Source organism: Drosophila virilis, chromosome 2 (assembly GCF_030788295.1).
Source record: "Drosophila virilis strain 15010-1051.87 chromosome 2, Dvir_AGI_RSII-ME, whole genome shotgun sequence".
Taxonomy (NCBI): domain Eukaryota; kingdom Metazoa; phylum Arthropoda; class Insecta; order Diptera; family Drosophilidae; genus Drosophila; species Drosophila virilis.
The window spans coordinates 31,686,052-31,701,528 of NC_091544.1; the positions used below are offsets into that span (position 1 = coordinate 31,686,052).

Consider the following 15,477-nt stretch of genomic DNA (forward strand, 5'->3'; position numbering starts at 1 on the left):
TATTAAGAGTTCTTCACTTCAATTCAAGTTTGAAAATGTACATGGAAAGTAATTCACTATGAACTATTGCAATATTTATTTTGTGCCATTGAATATTTGTCCTATTCGAACAAATCCTCAAATATTAGTCTTTTAAAAGAGAACATTTACCCGACGAGTGGATATTGTAGCTCGTGGGAAATAATTTATTCACGTTGATGCTTTTGAGTAAGTGAAGTACTTTCACGCCATTGGTCGATGTGCTTTTGATCCCGTTATTTTAGTTTTGGAACAAGTCGCACAACCAAGAGAGAGTAAAAAGCGCAAGCATTGCATATGTTGCGCTCTTAATTGTAATTGTAATGGTGCTGACCTACAGTTTAGTCAGTGCACGTTTGTTCCGTTGATCGGTCGTGTCTTCTGTGCGTGTCTCTGTGCAAAATCGGTGTATAACAAAGTTAATAAATTACATGAAGTTAAATGTGTTTAGTTTGTGCTGTGTGTGTTGGCTAACTGCATTATTGTATGTCAATCTATCGTCATTTCTTCGCCCTTAAATGTTCTCATGCGAATCAAACAATAGAGAAAATAGCAATGCAATTGTATACAAGAAAAAAGCTCGCATTTAACTGTGCATATTCCGATTAGGAGAAGAAGACAGTGACAGAGAGCGAGATAGTGCAGTTATTCTAATAAAAGCTTTAAAAAACATTTTTGTTCTCAGATTGATATTTATTTCCCTTTTTGTTCCCATTTGAGGGTATTTTAATTTTTTTATGAATTATGTAACGCAATAAGGTGGCATTTCTGCTCCGATTAAAGTACACATATAGCTTTGATTAGAACAACGAGCTGACTTCCGTCTGCTTGTTTTATTTACTTTTCTCTTTTTTTTCCATTTTTAGATTCTTACTTAATACGCCTCTGGCTTTATTTACGCAAATCCCTTAGTCTTAAACTTAATCGAATGCTTACAGTTAAAAATGCTTAGCAATCTAATTCCAATAGCAATAACAAAGGACATGACATTTTTTATCTAGAAATTGTATAAAGGAAAATGTGCTGAAATGATGTGAAATAAATCTGCAAACACCTCCGAAAGTGTCGGCGATAATATTAAGTTAATAAGGTGTGCAATTTACCTAGAAATTAATGTTATGCCTTAAAAAGATAATGCCTCAATTTTGGATACCATGTGCTCATGTCTTATGCAGAGCTACCAGCAGAAATATTAGCCATTGATGGAGCCTATTATAACCATGTTCATGTCTGTACAGGCCGGCAGCTGTGGACATTATTGCTGAGGCGGAATACTCTCCTGCAAGGAAAGGGGGTGAGTGAATATTCATATTAACATATAACATATTAACTATAAATCTATTATACAACAAGTAAGAGGCTCTAGTCGGGAGCTCCCGACTAGGGTATAACATGAACCTGCTTCTACCAAGATTAAATGCAGCTCGGGCTCGGGCTGTAATACAAAAAAATTTCCCTCGCACTGGGGAATCGAACCTGTGACATATTGCACCACTTTCAAACACAAACCACTTGCCTCTATCTTACAGACATAACCCAACAAATTAATTTTGATGAAAAAACTAATTAAAATAGCAGCCCATAACCACAATGCATACAGGAACTCTTGCAATCTCCGCTAGCTGCCGTTGACACGTGGGCTGCCAATATATATAAAACCACACGTTTTCTTTAAGAACTCTTGTGTTTCTTAACTGATTTTGATGAAATTTTCAACAGTAGATCTATGTTTCGCATATTCAACATGAAAATTGCATTAAAATTGTGGTTTCAATTGGTGGTTAGTTCCAATTGGCTTATTTAGTGGAAGGTAGCGCGGAGGTGGCGATAGCTATAAAATGAAAGAAACTTGATATGTACGCACTATTTAAGGAGCCACATGTAACTCCAGCTCCTTTAACTTACGAGGTTTGCTCAAAAAAAACATAATTTTAATATGGACTTTGGTCGATGACTTGGAAAATGAGCAAGTTATCGATAATCGAAAACAAACTCGTACTGCGCGGATACTAAGAGGACAGACGTTCCAAATTTAAGTCTCTAGCTCTTATAGGTTCTGAGATCCTTGCGTTCATACATACGGACAGACGGACAGTTGGAAACAGTTGGACAGTTGGACAGTCCACAAATACTTTGTACCCCTTATACCCATTTTTATTGGGTTCGTCTTACCACTGAGTACATGCAGCTGTATGGAAACTGCATCACTATTTTCCGGCTCGCATGTGTAGTTCCCGGAATGGGTCTTACGCACAACGGGTATGACCAGACTGCCAATCTGTGTGGGTGAGGATTGGAGATTTAGATTGATGCACTGAACGAATATTTGTGCTCTCGTACCGTGTTGCGACTGTGCTCCGTGCTGCCAAAGATGTTCCGATCGATTTGAGTGTACCAGCCATTCTCAATGCCGCTCGCCTCGTTCTCCGCGACGACCTGTTGTTTTTCACGATACCAGACTATATATTTCGGTGCCTCCAGAGTGCCGCGCACTATGCAATGCAGCTCCACTCTGCTGCCGGCCTTGACAAAGCGCTGCTTATCGCCAATTAGCTCCGTTTTGGGTGCTATTGAAGAGATGTTAAAGACAATTAAGAATTGAATATCCCTCAATATGTCTATGATATAGGAATTCAGCTGCAAGTGTATACTTAGTGAATTGTCCTGCTCGGGTTCGTAGAGCTATAATATCAGGGTAAAAGTTGCATACGCAACGACTTACTTATGACGAATAGCTGCACTTTGGCGCTCATCTTTGGCTCTGTGGCCAGCTGGCATTCATACCAGCCGGTATCCTGCAGACTGACATATTTGATGAGCAGCGTCCAGCCGAGGCTGCTGCCGTTTGTGGCTTCCAATAGGCTGTTTGTGAAATTTGCCTGCGATGATTGGAGCAGCGCTGCGAAACGTGCATCATTGATGAAGGTTGTGTGATCAACGGCTATGATGTGCTCATCCCGTAGTCGAACCCAGGAGAGGGGCTTGTTTGAGTGCTGATGCAGCTGCAATGGACAAACAGTGGGTGGCTTTTTGAGTTGCTGCCATTCAATCATGATAATCAACTGGCACCCACATCGACTTACCTGACATGGCAGATAGGCATGTTGGCCCGCCTGTACTGTTACATTCCGGGATGGCAGACTGAGCTGTCGCCGTGGCAGCTGCTCCCGCTCACGTGCCAGTTGCTTCTCTCGCCGCAGCTGCTGCTCCTTTTGTTCACTGTCGTAGGCATGTAGACGCATATGTGGTTGGGGCTGGGATTGGGAGTGGAGCTGCTTATTAAGACCCGATTGCAGGGAGTTGGCATCGTTGTCCTGGCCCGCGGGGATTCGGCTGTGCGGCATTGTCGTTGTCAGTGTCTGGGGCAAATCAGCAGCAATGAAATCCGGAAACGGTGGCAAATACGTGGGTATCGAGAAGCCCTTTGTCAAAGTTGCCGTATCGAGTCGCTCGCTCCAAATGTCCGCAGCAGTTTGCTGTTCCGTTGTGCTCTGCTCAATGGCCAATTGATTGACGCCCACTCGGTCCAGCAATGTTGTAGCAGTCGTGAAAGCCGGATTGGTATCAGTTGCTCCGTTTGTTGCCGCAATTAGCGATGAGTTGTCGCCAATTGTGGACGCACTTGCTGCCAGTGCTGCGAAATAGGTCAAGAAAGAGGACATCAGTGGGTCTATGATCTAATCAAGCTCAGTAACTTTATTTGAATTATACAAGACTTAAGTAACACAATTTTCAATGAATACTTTATGCCAATAAGCTGCTGCCAGGACAGATTGAGCATAACTATGCTCGACCTGCAGATACCCAGCAATCGACTGTGAATGCAATTTAGCCAGACTTCAGACTTTGAAACTTTTTGTGGGCTTACCAAAAATCATAGCTATGTGTCTATAAAATGCCTAATTTAATCTTAAAGCCAAATACAGATGACCCGACCAAGTATATCGAATTTCGATGTGCTCTGCCTGTGGCATACATTTTCAATAAAATGGTTAAAGGCTAAACAAAGTTATTAATCTCAAATTTTACATGCTCTTTGAACAAATTAATTATTTCATTTGCCAAGAATGTTTCCTGTTCAGCGGTTGCCAAGTGTTTGGTAAGTTTAAACTTAAAATTAGTTTTTGCATGGTTAGACTCAAAACCAGGTCCTAATCCTGGACAAAGCCTACACAGAAGCAATTGAAGAAATTGTAATTGAATAAAAGTTGTGCATACGATTTTCAAGCAACAAATTATTATTATTAAATGTATTTTGTTATTGCGATGCATTTAATCCTTATTTCAATTATGTTTAAATTGGTTTATTAGGCCCTTTGATTTGTCTTCAAATAACCAAACGCTCACGTCAGATAGAAATGAAATATATTGACAATTTTTAAATTAAATCTTAAATACCATAGTTGGACCATTATTTTATTGTCAAAAGTATTTTTAACGTTCATCAGAGAAATTTGAAATATCGCAAAGCGCCAATAAAACTTTGAGCCGCTTTCGCTACTGTTAAGCATCCTTGTTGCCACGAAAAGAGGATTACGTTAGGTTGAGGCAGCTTTCCCGGACCCGAGAGCATGGACTTTGATGCCCTGCGGCTGCGTTTGTTTGCGTGGTCGGAGAAACTGACGGATGCGGTCAGCAACCGCAGTCGCCGCCTGCTGCCGCTTGTGGCACGTCTCTGTCTGACTGCCACCTTCTTGGAGGATGCGCTGCGAACGTGGCAGCAGTTTTTCGAACAGCTGGTGTACCTGCAGATAGAACTGAACTGCTCGGAGATGCTTTCCATTTTAATTGTGGTCGTTAATCTGTTCGGCCAGCTGCTGGGCTCGCTGCTGATTCTGTTACGTGTGTGGGTCAATGTGGCCGTCACGCTGCTCGCCAGTCTGGTGCTGCTGCAGCTCCATATGCATATGGAGCCCTGGCAGCTGCATTTGCTCTTGCGTAACTTTGCCTTGCTCGGCGGCCTCCTGCTGCTGCACGTTGATGCCCAGGAGACGGCGGCAGCGTGCCGCAATTGTGCTGGAGCCGGGGCAGGCGTGCCCCTGCTGATCAATCGTCGTCCGCAGCACTTAATGCGACTTGCTGGACGCATACTTTTAGCCTGCATGTATCTTACGCTGCTGCGACTGGGGCAGGGACTCGAAGCATTGGCCTTCAATGGACTGGGCCTGCTGCTGATGACGCTGATTGTGCTCGGCTATCGGACCAGGTTGGCTGCCCTGACCTTGGCACTGGTTCTGATCCTTTGGAATCTGTACTGGCATGCCTGGTGGCTGGTGCACGACCCCAGCAGGGATGTGCTCAAGTACTATTATTTTCATACGCTCTCTGTTGTGGGTGGTCTGCTGCTGCTTGTGGTGCTGGGACCAGGTCATGTTTCACTGGAACAGTACAAGAAGCACTGGTAGCAATGTCTCTTCCCTCTCTTCCCTATTTTTTCACGACTTTCTTATGATTTCGCAACCGTTCCTATTCCGGCTTGCTCTTTAAATTAATAAATTGATCTACTGTGGAGGCACATTATACACCCTCCGTCCCCCTGGTTGAATTGATGTGCCTCATCTTTATCATCATCAAATCAAGTTTGTAGCTCGAGGCCATGTCTCAATGGCATATTAAAATCCCGCAGATGGCCCACCGACAAAAATAAGAAACGTCCACGCCCCCTGCATTCCGAAACCCGCCCGCGCAGGCAGGCGATCACGCCCATTCGCGTTTTGTGTGCTTGTTGTACGCCTACTTTCTGGCACGAACTGAATTTAATCCCATTTCCATTTCCCCCCATATTCCGCTCAGAATCGTTTTGTATTTCAGCAGCTTTCGCCTGCTTTTCGCCTCGAGCATCAAATTTACGCGCAGCATAACAAATTATAGCTAAGTATTTATTATGTAAATAATGTAATACCAAATGAAAACACACACACACAAACACACACACACAAACACACACACACAAACACACACACACATACACACACACGCATACATACACACCAAATGTGCGCACAAGTTAACAATTTTATGGAAATGCTTTTGTGGAGCGAAAAAAAGGGCATTTGCTAAAATAGTTTAGCCCACTTTGAGGCAGCTGCTGCCCCCGGCTGTTGGCCAACTAAGTGGCCAAGTTTATTGTTTTTAAATTGTTGAAAAAAAAAGTAGCTTTAAACGCAACATCTAATACTCAAAAGTTGCTGTTGTCAGCTATTCGATGGAATCATGTGAAAGCTGGCGATAAATTTAAACAAAATTTGCAACTTTTATTGTAGTCGCATTTGTTTTGTGGCCAAGTTGCAACTTTATATTGTCATTGTTGCCCGCACATATCGTTGCAATTAAAAACTATTTGCCGGCAAAAGTTTATAAAAATAATACGAAATAAATTACAGCAACAATAACAAGAACAATCACTGCACAACTAAAGCTTCAACAGCATTTGCTGTGGTAATTAGTTGAACAGTTGTGTAAACCACATAAACTGATTTCGGGTTTTCCGGCTTTTCACTTTTATTACCTTTTTTTTTTGAGCGTGCTGCCCTTTTCATTAGTGAAACATAAATGTTTGTAGTTCTCATTGCCGGCTGGAAAGCCCAAAAAAACCAGGCTGATAGTTTTTAACTGAACTTAATGAATAATAGTCACAATTATTGTATGTATGCTTGTGCTTAGTTTAAAGAGCTGCTGGTATAGAAATTGCCTAATGTGACGTCAGCGATGTAATTTAAAAATTACTTCACATTCATTGAGCAAATGATTAGTTGAGCCTTTTTCGGGCTGGGCAAGAGGCGCCTGTTTACGGCACTTTTCCAGGGATAAAAACAACAGCAAACTGTTTAGCAATAATTCAGCTTGTTTGTAATTGGGAAGCGCTTCTGAGAGCGAGCAGCACAGCTTCTGTCTGTTGTGTTATCAGCTGGCGCCTCGAATTACGCAAAGAGCGGAACGCAGGACGTAGCCAAAAATGAAAATATATGGCCTGCTTTAATATGAAATGATATATCGGATTGCTATATTGTTCGGAATGAACGGCATAAAAAAAACTTATAAGTTTGCCCAGCAAATGTTTGCTTTTATTTAAGTAAAGGAACCTGTTTGTTTGGCCAGTTGGCGTCATCTGTTAGTCGCTTGGCCAATTGTGTCCCAGAGTTAAGGCCTAATTACGCCTTCAACATGCCCAATTCTGGCCAGGCTTATATTCCATGCGCACTTGCCCTTTCATTTTGCTTGCGTTAATTCTTTTGTTATTAATTACACGTGACACAAACATTTATTGTTGTTCCCGTGTGTGCCTTAGTTAAAGTGTAGATGCAAAATATTCAAGTATTCAAGTATTAATAATATTCTTAAATGTAATTTAAACCAATTTTCATTAGGCTGCATTAAAAAAGATTGGGATTAGAGTTTTAAGAACTGTCTCTAGAATAATCAGATTTTTCCTATTTCCTTTTAAACATGCATAATATATATCTGTGCTGTTAATTCAATGCATTATTTTTTCAATTAATATTTTATGGTCTGTCAAATTTGAGCTTGTTTGCGCAGCCAGACAGTTGTCCCTGTCAGGGATGTGTGCTCGCTCCTCCCATTTTTTTATGACGACCTTTTCACGGTCGTTTGACTTGATGTTACTTTAATTTCAATGCACGCATATTCACACCCAATAGCGGCAGCAGCTGTTGCGAAAAAATTAAAGGGCATCTGGCCTGGCAACGCAACCGCATGACGTGGCCACAAACACCGCGTCTCTGTGCCTCGGCCGTCAAGCTATGCGCCCAGAAGGCAACCACACATTTATTTATTTGGCTTTAGTCAAATGGAGCTGCAGACAGGGCCCTGAGACGTAGTTACAGTTGGCATACGCATATTTTAGCACATTAATTGGAAGGCATAACTCGTCATTTATTTGGTCGTAACACACAACAAATGTTGGCCAGCTCACGCACTTGCCAACTTGAGCACACACAACTAGATTCATGCATAATCGAACAGTTCAAACACAACCGTACACTCAGAGAAACTCAAGAAGTCAATATGCTTAAAGCCAGAATCCGGTTGTGTTGGGCACCAGACCCACATCCGGCGGCGGTTTGGCTTCTAAACCAAAACAGCGTACACGCATTGTGAACTGAAGCAGAAAAAAACAACAGAAAAATATATAGAGAAAAGTATGAAATCATAAGTTTCCCCTGACCAGCGCGCCGCCCTCCCAGTTCCCGACCTACATCAACAGTTTTACACATTTTATCAACAGCCGCACGTTTCTATTGCTGTTGCCCTGCCAAGTGGGGCAGTGTGACTGGGTCGCCGTGTTTGCTGCATATTCCATCAAACCAACATGACCCTCTAACGCATTCCATTTGTGTGCACAATTGTGGTCTTGTGGCAATCCAAGTCAGTCTCTCTACAATATGGTATATAAATTGGGATAGAACAAGTGAAATATATTATTTCACTTTTTCTTCTGCAGCTAACAATTTAAAAACACCTATTAATATATATTCCTCATTTTATTAAATTGCTTAATTAAAAATTGCAAAGAGCCAAAGCTCAAGCTCTGAGTCCTGAGTGGAAAACTATACGAAGAAAAAAAACGCAACGCAAAATTAAATAATTTAACTTAAAAGTTATTCGTATTTACAGTAACATGCCAACAAATTTAAATTAAATACTATGCATTTACATTAAACTATGGTATTTTTATTTAAATATTATAAAAAATAAAAAAAAAGTAAAATGTAATATGAACTGTATTTATATTTAATATTTTTCCACTTTAATAGAATTAAATATGACAATTATTAATTGAAATATGTGCATATTAAAAAGACATTTGAGAAATGCACCATTGAGGTTTAATAAAACACCTCTTGCCTGACAACCATAGGGGGAAAAAAAACATTAAGAGAGTTTCTTTTCTTGAGTTTAAGCAGCGACTTTATTATCATGCCTATCTAACATGTATGTCTATGCTTGGCAGGGTATTAATTGTCCTGCACATTCGCAGCACTTTTTATTGTGTTCGTGTTGTTTTAGCAAATGACGGGGCGGCGCTCACATCGTCGTTTACTTTGATTTCTTTGGCATTTCAGTTTGTTTTTTAGTAATTACACCAGCCGAGCGTAGAGTGGGCGTGGCGCCCATTAAACTCTTGAATGAAAAAATAAGAAAAAAGAAATCGAGCTGTCGACTTATTTTGATTGTTTTAAAGCGACGCCAAAATGTTGCCTACTTTTCAGCGCGGGTTAAGCGACTAACAATTGGCCGCCTGCTGAGTTTGCATTGTTATTATTGCAACAGTTGTTGTTGTTTTTTTTTTATGGTTGTTTTGTTGTTTCTAATTTGCACAGAGGAATAAACAAATACTCGCATGAAAAGCACATACGCATGTATGTGTATGTCGGGCTCAAACTGACGCGGGGTTGATTGTTTTTCCTGCTGATGATGACACAGCATGGGGCGACTCTTTACCCTTTTTAGGCATGCGATTCCCCTCCATTGTTTTTTTTTTTTTTGTTTTTAGCATATTCCCGAGGAATGGCGATCGCTGAGCATGCACAAATAAACATGCGCAATATCTACTCGGACTTTACTTAACTCGGACTGTACGCGGACTTGTATAAAACATTTTTAAAATTTGTAAAGCAGCCGAGTGTCCAGTTTGCTTTGGAAATTAAATTTAGTATTTGTGTATTGCACACACACACACAGCAAAACACACAAACACACACACACACACAGACATTTTGCAGTACGGAATGATATATAGCTTCCATCTCAGGAAATGAGAATTTACAAGCTCTGCACGAATTCGGCTAATGGCTGTATTAGCGACATCAACTCTTTGGCTTCACTTAGCGCAGTTATTTAATTAAAGCCATGGCCCCGGACAGCCACGCCCCGCGTGCCTGCGATGCGTCCATAAATAAATTAAATGTGACATTTGACCGCCATTTGTCCTGGACGCCAGTTTCTTGGCAAAATACTTGTATCTAATGTGTGAGTCCGCATAAAATATAGTTGGTAGTTTGTTCTAGCTGTTGTTGATGTAATTAACCGAGCAACCCAGAGTTGGGGACGGGCCATCATCCCCTAAGTCTGACTTCTATTCTGTTTCTTGCTCTGAATCTGACCTTGGCAGTTGCGCTGATTGATGGCCTAAGTGTTATTTGAGTGTCTATTTAGATTTTTATTTAGCTGCTCTTGGCTTTTATTTCTGCCTGTTTGTTTTTGCCACATTTGGACTATCTTTTTCCCACTTGGTCTCTATTAAATCATATAAGCAGCAGATTGGATGGGCACGTGTGTTATTAATGATATTGCCTTGGCCTTGAAGAAAGCTCAACTTAGATTGATTAGTCTGCGTAAAGCTCAGGCCAAATAAAGAAGGATTAATAGATGGTTGTGATTATGATTATTTCACATAATCAATTCTTATATGTAACAATTTTGATTGAAGTTGCCAATTTTCTAAATGTTTAAAGACTTTTATTATGTTACCAAATGCTTATTATTCAAATGTAGCTCATCGAGCGAGACAATTTAATTTTCTTTAATCAAGTGTCCACTGTCAGAAATGTATTTGGCATACATTAAATACTGAGAGGAGCAATGCAACTATCACAAAACAACAAAATAACATATTCTGTGATATTTTTCGAAAAACATGTTTTGACAAACAAACAAAGGAATAACTGCTGCGAGCTAGATGAAAGCAGTATGCAGTTCATTGTGTTCTATCAGGAGTTGGTTTTAATGAATTGTAATTCGAGCACGTAACACACAGCACTCGAAATCACGTCACGCATACGACCTGTTGAACAGACGAAAACTTAATCAACTACGCAGCTAGGCTGCAGATGCTGCCAGTTGTCCGGGCCATCTTTCAATTAGACCAGCTCTGGTGTACACTGGAACAGGAAATGCCAGTCATTTTCATAAAGCACACTCAACAAAAAAAAAAAAAAAAAACAAGAAACTTGCATAGTATTTGCCCAGTCAACAGTGCGTATGCGTAATGAATTTTGTTTCGACTACGGAATATATTCCTGTGACAGGTGTGTAGGAAATATCAAGCTGTACATGAGCGTGTTTACGTGTGCGTGTGTGTGTCTGCTTGGATAAATGAAAATTTGCTTAGCTCGATTAAATGAACTCGACAAGCTTATAAAAATCGTGCCAACGAGTTGCCAACAACAACAACAACAATAACTGAAACAACGATGCAGCCAGGCAAATCTCATCATGCAAATTAAATTTGGCAAACACTTCCGACACTTGCACAAAAATGTGCGAATTGAATTAAATATGCATGCAAGAAAACAGACAAAACGGGAAAAGAGAGCACGTAGCCCAAAAAGTTTGCACCATGTATAGGGATGTGCCATATACATATTTACAAGCATAGAATATGTGTACTTAGCATGCTTATTTTTATGCATGTGTGTGTGTGCGTGTGTGTGTGTGCTCGTTCCTTGAAGTACTTTCTCCAGCACCCGCTATGAAAATGAAAGTCATCCATTTTTACAATTATCTTTTTTAAGATTTAAGTTAACATTTTTGATGCTGATTATTATCCAGTTTGGCTTGGTCGAGGGTTTCAATTAAAATTTGGACTGTTCAATCAATCATTCAATCAGTCATTCAATAAAAAGTTGCATAAATTAACCGCCATCTGATCTTGTCTATAAACTGTGTGTGAATCAATCCATCAGTCAATCAATCAGTCAGGAGCCTATGTGCGCACTCAATCAGTCTTTCAATAAAAACAGTTGCATAAATTCGGCGCCATCTGATCGAGTCTGTGAGCCGTGTGTTAATCAGTCAATCAATCAATCAGTTGCCTATGTACTTTGTGTTGCTGATCAACACACAGCAATCAGTCAGTCAATCAATCAGACAATTAGTCAGTTTCTGATCTTGTCTATAAGCTGTGTTTTGATCAGTCAGTCAAGCAATCAGTTGCCTATGTGTTAAGTGTTGCTGATCAGTCAATCAGTTGTTGCAATCAGTCAGTCAATCAATGAGTAGTCAAAAGAAATAGCTTCAAATTGCTATTAACAAAGCTGTGTGGATATGTCAATCAGCAAATCAGTCAGTCAGGATCAGCAATCAGTGATTCGCTTTGCCGTTGATTATGTTTCCGGGAACAGCCCGTTTCTTTTCACTATAAAGTAAAAGCTGTTTGTACTTACGGGTGCGCATGCCACGAAAGCTGACAGCTGCCAGAAATGCCAGCAGTACGCTGCCAGCTCCCTTGACTCCAGATCCAGCAGCAAATCCGCTGCCCCTCCTGGCAACAACTTTTGCGCCAGGCTTTGCTCCTCCTCCTGCTGCTGTGGCTCCTTCAGCTGCTCGTCGACAGCGCATTTTATTGCGTGCGAGGATTGGTGGCTGCTTCGTGTCACACCTTGGATATGTGTATTTGTATTCGCTTTTGCTGTTGTTGTTATTAAGTTGTTTTTTTTTTTTTTTTTTGTGCTGTTCGCTTGTTTTTGTTTTTAATCCGAGTTTCATCAGCTCAAGTAGCTTGTCATGGCCCACGGCATAGAACACACATGCATATTTGTTATTTGACTTGTTTGTGCTTCTGGCTCTGCTATTTAATTATATTTTGAATGCTTTCCCAGAGTTGTGTTGCCTGCATTTGCATATAACTCGTCACAGCCTCCGTACGTGACTCTGGCTCACATGTTTCTGGCCAGGCTCAGGCAGCCGCAGGCCCAAAATCTAACCCCAACTCATTTCGCATTTTATTTGGCAAAGGCAACCGCAAAAAAAAAAAAAAAAAAAAAACAAGAAGAGTGCATACGAGAATGAAAAACGTTTTTGTAGAAAACCACAGAAGCCACCTTTGGGCGGCTACTCAGCTGGGGAGTTTCTAACCATTCACATCAAGGTTACGGGATGAATGCATATTTATCTTGGCTGCAGCCGAGTGCCAGGCAACTGGCTGGAAATCGCATTGCCCGGCTCGGGGGCAGTCGAATCTGGAGCTGCCCTGATTGTAAGTCAATAAATTAATGAATTGCGCCCGGCAACGGCCCAGTCACATCTATTGTTAGCCAGATTGTAGATACCCGAATGCAAATACCAAATGCAGCTGGCCTCTTGAATGTTGCCGCTGCTAAATATATATGTAAATCATTGCATTATCTTGCCAGGTTAATAGAGAGTCTAACTCCCTGGAGAGCAGCTTCTGCCACAGCCAATTTAAACTTTCAGAATTCATCTTGTGGCAAGTAACAGCAACAATAACAACACAATGCGAAGCCACAAAAAATGACACATGAAACTATGGCAAAAGCTGGCAAGTTAGCACTCACATACTTTTGACCTCAATTGTATGACATAGGTAAAAATAAATACAGCAAATTATACAGACTTTCCTTGGGCCACATAACCTAGACTACATTTTTTTTAAAAGAAAGACACTTTAAAGAAGTTAGAAGTAAAATTTAATCGTGGCCTATAGAAACCTTAGCACAGGTGTGTGGGTTTTTCTACATGCTACTACATGCTTCTACTAAGACCTTCTTAATATTTAATTCGTATCTTATTTTATTTTTTATTTAATTTTTATAAAATCCTTAGCCACGGACGTTAACCAGTTGCGGATGTTTTTTTTTTTACTTTTTTTTAAATAAGTTAAACACCTTTTAAAATTCTGACAGTGAATCATCCGTCAATCCATCAATTAGTCACTCATTAAAACCAATTGATATAGGTCTTCAATAATAATTAACTTATTTGCTTTTAGTAATTTATAAGAAATTAATTGAACAGCTTTTCACATCATTTTCTCTGTGAAAATTGCTCTTCAGCCTGTTTCCACGTTTAATTGATTTGGTCGTCAGTTTTCTGTTTGTCCGCTTTTCGTTTCGTTTTGTTTTCATTATGCTTTCTCAACGGCTTTCCTTTGTCAGCTCAAAGATGCCCTAATGAGTTTAAAATCTACCTTCTTTTCCACAGGGGAGTCTAGACGTGCTTAGCAAAGAGTCGACTCGGATTATATTTCAATATATTACATCATATGATATGCTGCACAATCGAGGAGCACGTGTGTGAATGGCGCCTAGGCCTGGAGGCTGCTGCAAATGATTTGCCACATTCTTCACAGCATTCACAAGTCTCACATGATTCGCTTTACGTTTTTTTTCCTTTTTTGTTTTTATTATTTTTGTATTTTACGAAAAGTCAACGACGCAATCAGCCTTTGGCGCGGCGTTTGACGTCTTTGACTTTAGATCTTTTGCTGTTGGTGTTGTGTTGTTGTTGTTGTGTTGTTGTTGTTGTTGTTGGCTGTATCCGTTGCGCAGCAATTCGAAATGTGATTTTTGTTGATTTATAAAGGACACATTGCGATTCACAGACACATTCGGATTTGGATTTTGATTTGTATTCACACGCACACACAAAAGACACTGGCGCGACTGTTGCCCCCGCTGAGCACTCACATTGAGATTCACATTCACATTCGTATTCGTATTCACATTCGTATTCATTTATTGCTGCTGCTGTAGCTGCGGCACGCCCAACGCCCACTATCTGACATTTTGGTGTTAACAAAAGCAACAACAACAAGAATGTTCGTTTTATTTTAAACTTCGCGCTCGCCTTTCGAATGTATCAGCCTCTCAACAGCTTTTGGTCGCTTTGGTAATTTTGCAGTCCGCCCGCTCGCACATCCGCCGCCGAGCCATGCAAATCCCCAACTAAACAGCCACAGCAAAAAAGGAGTCACGCGTGTAGCGTGCCAATGCCAGACTTTTGCCAATTTAAAGTTTCATCTGATTTCTGACGTTTCTCGTTTCTCGTTTCTCGTGGTTATCGTTGTCGTTGTCGTTGTCGTTGTCGTCATCGTGCGTGCTGTTGCTCCCCCTGAATGATGTTCCGCTTCTCACATGTTTCGCATTTCATTTGCTTATCATGCCGCTGTTCGGCTTGCTTGATTCGCAACACATACCCCTCATTTTATGCCGTTGTTTCGCTTCGTTCCGCTTCATTTCATTTCGTTGCGCCTGGCTTTCAGGGGCAGAGCGCAACAGAAATGGGATGCTGTGGGCTGCTGTTAAATGTAGCGCATGACTGTTCCTAGCAGTCTGTTAAATTTCTCATGTTAACCGTTTCACGGAAACAGACCGTTAAAACCAGTATTTGTTGCGGGCTTGTTAATGTCATATTTTAACTTTGCCTTTAATATCCTAGAAAGTATTTAATTTTTTTATGAAAACTGACTACATTCGTTAAACATAAACAATAAACGTTGCATAGATTCGTATTTTTATCGTTCAAAGTGGTATTTGTACAAAAAACCTGTTTGTTTAAAAGAAATCATAATTTAGGAGATTTACCATGTTTCTAGGACTACTATTTCATTTAACTCCCATTTTAATAATCAACCAGAAAATGAGTTTCACTTTTTGTCGAGTTGTACATCCTTGGCACTCGTAGCATTGCTCGTTGCGA

The 15,477-nt window shown here is 40.6% G+C and overlaps 1 protein-coding gene across 4 annotated transcripts; it reads right to left on the reverse strand.

Moving 5' to 3' along the window:
* Positions 1-832: 832 nt before the first annotated feature.
* dpr16 (defective proboscis extension response 16) lies at positions 833-14,766 on the reverse strand. 4 transcript variants are annotated; one of them, XR_004303332.2, is made up of 8 exons: positions 14,037-14,766; positions 12,204-12,607; positions 3,102-3,652; positions 2,741-3,020; positions 2,359-2,585; positions 2,191-2,296; positions 1,122-1,297; positions 834-1,015 (listed from the first exon to the last, which is right to left on the reverse strand). XR_004303332.2 is itself a non-coding variant. In XM_070207420.1 (7 exons), the coding sequence occupies exons 2-7, from the start codon at positions 12,523-12,525 to the stop codon at positions 1,179-1,181; spliced, it is 1,605 nt and encodes a 534-aa protein (XP_070063521.1). In that variant the 5' UTR covers positions 12,526-12,604; positions 14,466-14,765; the 3' UTR covers positions 833-1,178. The 4 variants fall into 4 exon arrangements, 3 of the variants coding, with proteins under 3 accessions (XP_070063521.1, XP_070063520.1, XP_032289722.1); XM_070207420.1 differs by having other exon boundaries at positions 833-1,297; positions 12,204-12,604; positions 14,466-14,765; XM_070207419.1 differs by having other exon boundaries at positions 833-1,297; positions 14,037-14,765.
* Positions 14,767-15,477: the final 711 nt, after the last annotated feature.